At 37.9% G+C, this 12,221-nt stretch overlaps 1 protein-coding gene across 1 annotated transcript in view; it reads right to left on the bottom strand.

Moving 5' to 3' along the window:
- Positions 1-12,221, bottom strand: part of LOC121413587 (protein NPAT-like) — a 38,890-nt gene continuing 26,669 nt past the window's right edge. The window contains exons 5-11 of the mRNA XM_041606459.1: positions 9,735-9,796; positions 6,423-6,785; positions 5,310-5,406; positions 4,801-4,992; positions 3,032-3,312; positions 574-1,706; positions 1-333 (exon numbers count right to left, since the gene is read on the bottom strand). Coding sequence (XP_041462393.1) covers positions 226-333; positions 574-1,706; positions 3,032-3,312; positions 4,801-4,992; positions 5,310-5,406; positions 6,423-6,785; positions 9,735-9,796 — 2,236 coding nt within the window. The 3' untranslated portion in view covers positions 1-225. The remainder of the gene's footprint in view (positions 334-573; positions 1,707-3,031; positions 3,313-4,800; positions 4,993-5,309; positions 5,407-6,422; positions 6,786-9,734; positions 9,797-12,221) is intronic.

Raw genomic sequence — 12,221 nt, 5'->3', positions numbered from 1 at the left:
AAAGGCTTATCAATATTCTGTGAGCTGGGGGACTATATCCTTTACCTTGGGTATGCCAGTGACACCTAGTTTTATTGGTGATGAGCAGTCGTGTATATCAACTCAGCATATTCTGACCAATATGGTGTGTTCAGTACTGCATACAACTGGATTATGAAAGAGTCATATCGTATGTTGCATTACAAAGTCACTTTGTGAAATGTTCCCTGGTCATTGTTTGAGAGGTCAGCTGGTATAGTTAATTTGAGATAGGAATTTATCCACATCCAGATTGACGGGGAATCCAAGGTCTTTGTTCGTCTTAGACTTGCTACGCTTGGTCTTCTTGGCAACCTGTAGTGAAGAAGAACCAGGATTAAAATCTTTACAACTAAAGCTAACTGTCTTACTCATTACATAAAAATACACAGTTATTCAGGATATGAAACCAGTTTGTCAGTGACTGAAGACACAGAGATGTATTGAAAGTGAACAAACTTATGCTAATGTCATATTAGTATTAGAGGCAACGGTTTTTAGAATGACATACATGTAAATACTGTCTTACTTCAAACATAAGATTAAAATCCTTACTTTTGTCTTGTCAGCATCTTTCCTCTCCCGTTTGGTACCCTTTTTAGCGGATTTGGTTGCTTTGTCCTGAGGAACACCATCTGTCTTAACCCCTTCCTCAGAGATGTTTGGCTGACGCTCATCATCATGGGGTCGAGAGGCTGGTGTAGGCACCTTCCCACTTCTGTTACTCTCAGGTGGTTGTCCACTTTTCGACTGTCCTGGAAGGTCACTCAACTGAACACCATTGACCTGACCAACTGCAGGAATGGTGGCAACTTGCTCTATATTTCTTCTCTCTGTTCTCTTTGCTGGAGAACTGCTACTCAGTGGTTGGAGGCCAGTACCAGCTCTTCTTGAGTGTTTCAAGACCACCACATTCTTGCCATCAATGACAACTGACTGTGTCGTGACTGAACTGTCTTTTGAAGGAGTTGTTGGTAATTTGGTCAGCAACCGAGCCACTGCTTTTTCCTCTGGAGAGTAAAGCCTCTCTGCACTTCGGGGAACTGATCTCTTGGATGGCGTTGTTTCATTTTGGCGCTGCATTCGAGGAGACTGCGATGCTTTCTTTGTCACTTTCCTTCTCGAAGTTGTTTCCTGTGATGTTGAAGCCACATCGGTTTTCATTTGGGACTTGTCTTTTTGTTCTTTGGTAGGAGTGGTGCTCTGGACATATGTTAGCGCTCTGACATGACCTTTGGGATAATAGTCTAGAAGTGAAGTCAATGTCATGCTTGAGGATTTGCCTTTAGAAGGCTTCCCTCCAGTACCACCTGCACTTTCAGAGTTCATCCTCTGGGGTGCTGTTGATGAGGATGCAGCATCTCCTGCTGACGGACTACTTCTTACCACCATATTGGGAAACATATCCTGTCCCCTTGAAGATAGTCTCTCAAGTTCTTCACTTAAGAATACCTGTTCTTGATCGGTGGAGGAAATGTTACTTTGACCTACGACCTCTGGAGAATGACCTGTTGATGTCCCAGTGGCCTGTGTGACTCCAGTTCTTCCTTGGCTGATGATGGTTACAGTACTTGCTTGTGAGGATGAGGGTATCAAGGACTGTTGCTGGTTAGTCTGACTTGGAGGTAGAGATGGCGCTTGCTGTACAGATGATTCAACAATGCATTCTCTTGAGGAGTTAAGATCATCTGCAGATTGAAAAAAAAACTTGATCCTCTAAATTTGTATCCAGTGGTACCAGAATATTCTGAGCAGACATAGCTTAAAAGGAATCATGGAAAATCAACATTTCTCTCACCCCTCAAGTCTTTGTGTTCGTAAAATATTTTGGTAAAATTGTTTCTAAGCATCAACAATAAAAATGGCAGTAATATCCAAATTTTCAGTACTACTTGCTCATGTACCATGAAAATGTGAGGAAAGCAAAGAATCATTTTCATATCATATTTGGTTATAGTTACTTATAATTTAAAGCTTCCATCTAAAATAGCTATTAATGACCAGCTTGCTAATGAAATCGAGAAAGGACCTGTATATATTTTGCACTGCACACCTAAACCTGGCCATACACACATGCCAAATAAACCATCTGCAAGAATCTTCAATCTTGAAGGAGGCAGATTTAACCCGAAGAAGAAGGAGGACTTTTGATTGAAAGGAAAATATCTTCAAACAACAGAAATAATGACAAAATCCTTGTTTTAGAAGGAAACATGAGGGTAGTTCTTGTTTCATCACTGTCAAAAGTAGATGGTGACTTAACAAAGTTGGGGAACGACTTGACAAGAAACTCAAGGTGTGTTTCATGAAGAACCTACTAACTTCCAATTGAAACTTTGCTATCATAGTGAACTACTATGGCAACAGGACCCAAAGAAGCCAATCAAAATCAAGATGTCAATTACTTTAATGACACAATAACCATAACCTAAAAGAAACATAAAGAAGCCCTGGTGCCCGTTTCATAACCCTTGTTATCAATAACATGTGCTAGAATTCTAAGAAAAAACAAGTGTTCCTAGGGCGAGCACATAATATGCCCGACTGTAATGCGGAAAATGGAGTTATTGGTCAAGCAAGAAAAGTGAAAGGTGGTGACTTGACCTTTGTTCTTTTGACCTAAAAATTAATAGGCTTCCTGGGATCCATGCTAGTATCATACACACCAAATTATATGAGCCTAGGTTAAGTTAAACTAAAGTTATCGCGTTTACAAAGACTTCAGAAGGGTGAGATGAAAGTATGTCACTGTGACCTTGTCCTTTGACCTCAAAATTGATATGATTCCTGGAATCCATGCTAGTATCATACACATCACATTATATGAGCCTAACTTATGTTAAACAAGCATATAAAAATGATTTTAGCAATTTAGCCATTCAGATTTCTCAATTTCAGATATTGCAATAAGAAGCTTATAATTTTTCATTGATCGATTAAAGTTTACGAAACGGCCCAAATCAAGAATCCTGCCTATCAAAACCCAAGAACCTTGCATGTCATGAATACAAACCATCCATCTCGGTAGCACTGAGCTGAAGTTTCTTCCTCTCGCTGTTCAAGAACTTATCCCTGTCGGTGTTGAAGAGCGCAAAGAGAGAGTTGAAGGTGGGATCGCCGCTCGTCATGTCGACAAACTCGTCCATCATGGAGTCGGAGACGGTCCCGCTGAGGAGGTCGTCCAGGACCTGGCTGTTGCTTCCAGACTGTTGACTTTCCTCTGTTCCTTGGCTGATGTTGGCCTGGTCTTGATGTATGGAGTGACCGGGGGATTCCTCTTGACAGTTCACTTCCCTGTTCCAATATAAATATGTTAATTATTTGACAAGGGTTGACTCGTGCATAAAAAAAGCCTAAAAAGGGAATTTTTCATGACTGGCATCTATGCTCATGCTACATACATGTATGACATAATGCTAACATCTCCCTGGATATTGCTTCTAAAAACCTGATTGGTGTTTCAAACAGCTGTTCATAGAGTTAAGCCCATCTTACACTATGCGATTCGTTGCGATCCGAATTTCAGAGTAATTGTGAAAACATTTGATATGGATATTCCAACAATAAAATGTTACGGATCAGAGTTCATAATAGTGGTAGGACTACTGAAATCGAAATTCAATCCAGTCAGAGCCTCCCTAAATGAATGAAAACAAATTTAAATCCAAATCGTAATGATGCCATCATCAGCTGTGACTTCAAGCCGATTTGGACTTTACTCCAACCTTAAGGCTTGCCATAAAGTAAAAAAATGATTTTAGTTTTCCTGACAATATGATAAACTTAAAATAAAATAATTTGTACTTCTTGTAACTTTCATATTTAATGCAAAATATGATTTCTTGAAAAATCGTGTCGCATCACATTGTATAGTGTGAGACAGGCTTTAAGCACAACTTAACGCACAACTGTAGTATGTTCTTTGGTCCTTAATCAATTACATAGGGATGCATCACTTGGCACACGAAAGGGTCATCAGTCGTACGTCAAGTCATTTGTAACTAAGGTACAGCTTTATGTAACACTCACCAGAAGTCTGGGGGCTGTTTCAGAAAGCTGTTCGTAAGTTAAAAGTGACTTTAAGAACGACTGGTGAACCTTTCTTACGCGCTAAGCCATGACCAATGATCATTTTAGTGTGTACACCATTTACCACACGAAAGGATCACCAGTCGTTCTTAAAGTTGCTCTTATAAACTTACGAACAGCTTTATGAAACTTCCACCTGTTGTAGAAGATCTTGAAATCAAACACATTCTTAACATCATACGCAACTCAATATTTAATGTAGCACATTTAGGAATTGCGCTTGATTACTTGGCGTTTAATAACATCTCTTTCAGCAAATGACTATAACACCTGAAAATCTAAAACTAATAAACTCGATGAGAACTTACATCGACAAAAACTTTTATAATGTTGCTCAATAGCAAATCAAAATAAAGGTTCCATTCAAATCAACATTGACAGAAGAGTCAATGTCTTAAAAAAGATCTTCTGGTAAGAATGGGAAGGGAAATCATGTCATTCAAAAACATCAATAATCCCAATAGCACTTTTTGCCAGAGGATACAAAGCGCGACTATTATTACCTTGGCTTCAGCTCAAGCTAACACTTTATCAGCAGTGCTCAAAGCATTCAAGGCACTACTACTGCTAGATACCAACCCATTCACCTCACAGCACAATGTGTACCAATTAAAATATGCAGTGGTAGATGATATTTGTTGTGTGCTGCCAAATTATAGAATATTAATATCGTAACTATAACTATAGACTCACTGTATTGGTAAGACCTTGTTGATGTTCTCTGCCAGCTTCTCAACAAGCTCCTGATTATTACAGAGTGACCCCCAGGGGGACGGGAGGTCTGGTATCTCCTCCCCAGGGGTTACCCCTCCACTGGTAGAAGGGGCGCTAGTGATAACCCTCTCCAGGGAAGCTCCTGTGTGGGCCTTGCGTCTGGGTGGTGCACTGTAAAATTCAAACAATGATACCAATGAAAATACAGTGCCAGTATCTTCTAAATAAATCAAACCCCCCCCCCCCCATTACACTATTTCATAATATTAATAGAATGTGTTTTTCATAATTCTAATTAAAAATTCCCAAAACATTGTATACCATCGTAGAAAGGCTAGATTTTGGATATTCTGATGAGAAACATAAAGTAACTGATATTTCTGAGAATTGACAGTGAATCTATATCAGCTTTTATGTAGCTCTAATTTAAGCAAAATTAGCTTATCATTCTAAGCTAGCCGGTTTCTGGAAGATACCACACTACTGACCTTTTCCTCTTCGGTGACTTTCCAACGACCTTCTCGCCTCCCACATGTCTGCCGTCCTGTTGTGTTTTAGTAGGGGTCACAAACTGGGTTTGGGTACCTGCGATTGAAATAGGATGATTGAATTTTTTACCGTTAAAGAACTTGAATGTAACCAATACTTTAAATGCAAATCAAACACTAGGACAAACAAAAATAAAGAGAGGACTGCAGTATTATGCTTTTATGGGAAATAAAAATATAACCCAAGGAATATTCTTTTATACAAGGAGTCCCAAAAATACTGATATTTCTAATATGTACTGGTAGAGCTTTTTATTGAATTTGATTGGCTATACAATACATGGTAGTTATTTAAAACTCGGACAAAATGTGCGCAGACAAGTTTGATTTAAGATTCAGATTTGAATAAGCAATCACAATTAAGAGAAAGTAATATTAAAGCGACCTTGCATTGACAAATCATGGGGAAATCAAGGATAATCTAAAAAACAGTGAAGGATTCAAGTCTTTCACTCGGCTGATGTCTGGGGGTGTTACGTAATAGACGCCAGCATGTCTGGGAGGTCTAAGAGCAATAGTTAGTAGACTAACCAACCAGAAGTAAACTGCGTGTTATCACTTTGAAACATGTAACTACACAGTGGTTATTTATTTTGCTTTAGCAATCAAAAGACCTGCTATGAGTCTAAGATTGGGATTGTTGGAAACTGGAACTGCGATGATCCGAAGTAAATAACCATCGGTCAAATTCTTGCTGTCCAAACTTTCATTGCATTAGTCCGACGAGCGCTCATGGCCATTTACAAATTTCGGATTGATTCAATTTCCCCATGATTTGTCAATTGCCGGGCTCTTTAACATTACTACTAATAGTAAATAATAGTAATAACACAATTATAATAGAGAGAAATAGGGAGGCAAAGGAAGGAGGGAGGGAGGGATGGTGCAAGTAAAATTAAAGTGAAAAGAGGGACATGGTAGTTGTATGAACAGGTCATTAGGAAAGATGTATCAGAAATATTATTCAGAATAATTTCCTTTTCTTATCAAACAAGCTGTTATTACATGTCATAATTTGAAATTCAAAATAGGTGTATCAAAATTCTGACTCACTTGTGACGCTCTGTGAAGGAGAAGTGGACAGCGCCTCCTGCACCATCGGTGACCTTGACCGGGGCGTGGAACACCTGCTTGACCCCTCACGGCCCCCTCCATTGTCCGGGAACGGCGAATGCACCATCTGCGGCTGGGTGTCCGGCTCGATATCATGACGGAATGGCCGACGGAAAGGAGAGTTGCTTGGCTCCCGTTTTTGCTTTGTTTGGAGAAAGGGGTGGAGTTGCTGCTGTTGTTGCTGGAGGCTTTGTAGATGTTGCTGGGGTACAGGACCAATGGAATTCACATGGCGTAGGGCATTTTCTCGCTCAAGTTGCATGCGCTCGTGATGGAGTCGATTGAGGCTGTAGCGACTTCTCACTGCAAATGTAAAGAGATGTATGCTGATTAAATGCTGCTAAGAACTTAAGAGAATTTCTAAAAACTGAAAACCATTTTAATCTAATCATAATAATGATGATAATATGCATTTATGTAGTGCCATCTATCTAGAAATATTCTATTCCGAGGCACGTTGTTATTATTATTATTACCCTGGCTTTAGCTCGAGCTGCCTTTCAGCGCTCATGCATTCAAGGAATTAATCCTGCCGAGAACCCATTCAACTCACCTGGGTCGAGTCCAGCACAATGTGGATACATTTCTTGATGAAGGAAATTACACCATGGCTGGGATTCGAACCCATGACCCTCTGTTACAAAGTCAGAATACTAATTCACTGGGCCACAATGCTCCGTCATCCTAAACCCTAAAACATTGCGTTCAGGAGACAATGACCTATAACCCACAAGATGCTGATGAATTCTCTTTCAATTTGTCAGGATTAAACAAGTGGAACACCTCAGGCAGACTTGCCATCATTATGCAATGCAATGCAATGTAGCAGCAGTGCTGAATTAGAAAATTATATGTACATACAATGAATAATATTTCAAAAAGAGAGGGAAAAATCCAAACAGTCATTTTATAATAAAATGAACCATTATGGCCTTTGCCTGGTGACCTGAAATTACATTAGTTCATTTTGCTGACACCTGACAGTCATATGATTTTTTTTTTAAATAGAGACACTTGCAAAATTTATCTTGAAAATTCAAAGTCTTAACTTTACAGATTTTGATACCAAAACATGGTCAAACTTCACTGATCCTACATGATCATCTATCTTAATCATGTTGCCTTAACTCATTACAGTGTCAATTTAATTTAATTACCCTTATGTCCAAATTTCAAGAAAAAGGCCTCTATACTTTCAAAGTTATGACATTTTAAAAATTTTGATACCACAATATGGACAAGGTTTCTTGACTCTACATGACCTTTGACCTTGGTCAATGACCTGAAATCCATGCAAAATGATCAGTGATACTTGATTACCCTTTTGTGTCGCTTTTATGAAATAAATCCAAATACCTTCTGTTATCATGACATTTCAAAAGCTTAACCTTGGTTAAGATTTCAATAGACCAGTTCGTAGTTACTTCATGGACAATTTTGGTCAAATGACCTTTCATTTCTTTCATTATGATAGGCAGATTTCAAAGCAAGATATTACGTAAGCTTGCCTTACTTAGCAGGATGAAGAAATTGAATAGACCAGGTGACTAGAATAGCACACCAATGAACACTTTATGAAGGTATTTGTTGCATTCCTACTTTGAATGGATATCATAGCATGTTGCACAATGTACTTGGCAAACTGTTTCGTTCGTGGACGCATTGTTTGTTTTTTTTGTGGATGAAAATGAAAACCACAATTCAAAAGAATATATGAATAATCAAGACATCAAAGTTGGTGCTTATCTCATTAGATTTTAAACCACCATGTCACTTTAGTACAAATGACCTTCCTCTGATCATGCGCAGAAAGGAACTACGAACTTGCTTATATTGATGTCTTTGTCGCCGTCAGAAAAGTGGCGCCTACAGTCTCGCTCTGGTATGCAGGCGAGACAAAAATATCCATATTTTATTTTGTATATAGCAGAGAAAAAAGGACACAAAGTGTGTTTTGCGCCAGAGATGTGATAAAATGTGCCCTTGCAAAATTGCATTTTAGACCCCCACTGTTTGGTTCATATCAGGGTTGGGCTCAATTACAAAGTAATTACATTTCTTAGAGTAATTGTATTTGTAATTTGTAACTGAATTTTTTTAAAGGAAAATAATTGTAATTGTAATATTGTAATCGACTTAAATTACTTTTAATTACATTGAATTACATTAATTTACTACTTAATCTATTATTCAATTTACTCTGGATTGCTTATATTTCTTTTCCATTAGCTATATACATGTAGTGCTCTCTTGCATGAAACTTTATCCTTTCCCATGATAGGGAGGAAAGAGGAGACACTATTGCTATAAAGAAGTGCAAAAAAATGGGTGGCGCTACATACAAAATATAAATTGATCTGATTTATGACTTATAGAAAGTAATTGAATTGTAATTGTAATTGACAAAAGTAATTGGTAATTGTAAATAATGTAATTTAATTGACAAGTAATTGTAATTGAATTCTTTTTTCAATTACGTAATTGCAATAAGCCAGTTCATAGTTCCACTCTGCGCATGATCAGAGGAAGGTCATTTGTACTAAAGTGACATGGTGGTTTAAATTTAATGAGATAAGCACCAACTTTGATGTCTTGATTATTCATATATTCTTTTGCATTGTGTTTTTCATTTATATCCACAAAACACAACTATGCGTCCATGAACGACTGGTATTTCACAGTTTGCCGAGTACATTGTACAACATGCTATAAAAAGCATTCAAAGGGAAAATGTAACAACACCTTCATAGAGTGTTCATTGGTGTGCTATTCTAGTCATCTGGTCTATTCAATTTCTTCATCCTGCTATGTGCTGTGGCGTAGCGGTTCTGACTCTCACCTTGTAATCAGAGGGTCGTGTGTTTGAATCCCACCTGGCCTTTGGTAAGGCGTTAATCCACACTTTTCCACTCTACACCCAGGTGTTAAATGGGTACCCGGTAGGATGTGAAAGCCTATATGTCGTATGCTTAGCAACTGAGTCTTGGAACTCTTGTTTGAATGCTTCTAAGGGAGTGGAAAAGGTGCATACATTGTATGCGGGCATGCAAGGATCCGATGACCGGGGTAATTATGTCTGTAAAGTGCTTAGAGACGTCGTTCCGATGTATTAAGCGCTATATAAATTTGGAATATTATTATGTATTAAAGGCAAGCTTACATATCTTGCTTTGAAATATGCCTTTCGTAATGAAAGAAATGAAAAATGGCAATTGAGCCCAACACTGGTTCATACTTTTCATATTGTATTACCTGACTGACTTGCAAGTTCACTTGACAGCATAGTGATGTTCCCACTTCCTTTGTAGTGATGTCTGTTATACAAAAATAACACAAGGAATTATGCAGGTCACAATGTAAAATGACAATGTACAATGCTAATGGAAATACATACCTGTGTATAAAAGAATACAGATAAAGGAGCCTGTTTCATAAAATTTGTTATAACAAATTTGCAATAAGAGTTAAAAGCTACTGAAATCCTTCAATCTTATTGGCTGATGGTTAATTTGTTATAGAAATTGTGTATTTATTATTATAACAAGTCTTCATGACACAGGGCGCTGAAACCAACAATGTGGCTGGACAAATGGAGAGACATACCGGTATCAGTGAGGTAACGGAACTTCCATTTGTTGTAAAAGATCATAAAAGAAATGAGTTTTGAACAAAAATCTGATTAAATTACCATCCATGTGTTTGTACCTATGATTAAAGTATGTAGATGTATCTGCAAATTATTCAGGGGTAATGGCAGAGTGATATGTTAAACAGGCCTGGCAGTCTGTCTGGTTGACAGGTCTGTATTCCAAGCTTAAACAATACACATGCCCATGTGTGCTTATCTATGTTGGCCACTTTCAACACTAGTTCAACTGTTCAGTGTAAAATTGGCAGAGGTTATAATAGAAGAATAAAAATTGGCAGAGGTAAAAATGGCAGACTGAGGTAAAAATGGCAGAGGTAAATATAGCAGAGGTAAAACTGACACAGGCTTCAATGGCAGAGGTAAAAAAAATGACAGAGGTCTTATACTCTCATGCAATAAAATTTGTCAATGAAAGTTAATAAGATGTAAATTTTAATTATCAATGTTAAACTGCCTAGAGGGCCTAAATCTCTTATCATTCAGACATCATCTGGACCAAATTGATATTGCCTTTTTTATACCTTTGACTAGCAAGAATATCATGTTAAATCCTAGATAAATTTAAGTATTATATAATTTGATAGCTTTGCTCATTAAAACAGGCCGATATAGAAACATGCATGCATTGATTCACTGATGCCCTGGCGTTTCCAATCACAGGCGGTAATAATTTTGGACACTGGTGCCAGCTCATTGACAGGTTTGAGAACCCGACATCCAGTCGGCTATAGCTGCTATGATGTATTGCAATACCAAAGTGAACAATTGTTGTATTCAAATTTTTTCCGACTTTACATGTTATATCAAATTATACTTTGAGTAATTTTATCCATGATGTGAAAATGACAAAAAATTACTCTCCTTAAAAAAGGTTATACTGTTCAAGCATACCATTTTCAAAACGGCATTTTCCACACTGGGGCGTAACGTAAGGAGGGAAAATATCACGAATAAGGGTCCAGGTGGAAGAATGTCATGTTCCCAGAATGAATGATTATCGCCATATCTGTTCACTCATGAACTTCAATAAATTGAAGTCAATATGTCAAGAAAGTGTTCGTTTTTAATTTAATCAACCAATATACTATAGGCCTATATATTGTGTAATCAGCTCATGTATTATCCTATTGTGTCAAGAGTTATGACAAGGGTTACATGTATAAGGTCAATTTTACAAGTGCCATATCATTTTCATACAGATATCCGCCACTGGAAAGGCTCACCTTTTTTCCTTGTCATCGTAGCATGACATGGGTCTATTTTCTTGAGATAAATATTGAATAAAAATTTTTGATCGAAATCATAAATTTTACTTCATTTGGAAGCAATGTATGGACATTAGACAAGGGAAGGATGAAAATAATGTTTGAAGCAAATATGTATACAAAGCACTACAAGGGAAAAGATTCTGTAAGTTGGTGTGTTAGAAGGACTTATGTCTGGAAAGGAACAATGAAACATGCCTAAATCAGACACAACTGCTCCCCGGTAATGATGATAACCATGATACATGTATTGACCTGGTTGGAGCAGAGCTTACCAAGACATGACAAAATATGAGGCTGCACGCATCTACAACCCACAACACGTACAAGCAGATGTAGAAAGATACTGTTACAAATCTACCTAGGGAAGTGCAAGAAAGCTTGCTAAACTGCACATTCGTTAGAAGGACTCTTCTTGACCAGTGCAGGGGACCAGCTGAGCCCGACTCTTTGGCTCACTTACTTTTGGATCGAGCGTTCACGATGACCAACGGACGAAACTGAACACAATTTCTTCTGTATGATAATGGGTCACAAGCTCAAAGTCGAATCATTGCCTTTGCCATGGAGATCTATGCTACACAGATGGGAATTTGGCTATGTCTCTGAAACTCTTCAAATAGCTCTATATAATTTGAGTACTCTTTGGGAATGCAAGTGTTGATGTAACAGTTGTCTATGTCTTTCTGAGGAGGAAACTGAAAGAGACAAATGTGGAATTGTTTCAAGCCATACTAGATTTAGTCACTGAACTTGGACTTCAGCCAAAAGTTAGAACAATAACAGACTTGGAGATTCCTGTAATGCATCCTAGCAACAAGGTAA

The sequence above is a fragment of the Lytechinus variegatus genome, chromosome 4, assembly GCF_018143015.1.
Source record: "Lytechinus variegatus isolate NC3 chromosome 4, Lvar_3.0, whole genome shotgun sequence".
Lineage (NCBI taxonomy): Eukaryota > Metazoa > Echinodermata > Echinoidea > Temnopleuroida > Toxopneustidae > Lytechinus > Lytechinus variegatus.
Note: the sequence above shows the minus strand (reverse complement) of the source record. Positions and strands in the feature narration are given on the sequence as shown.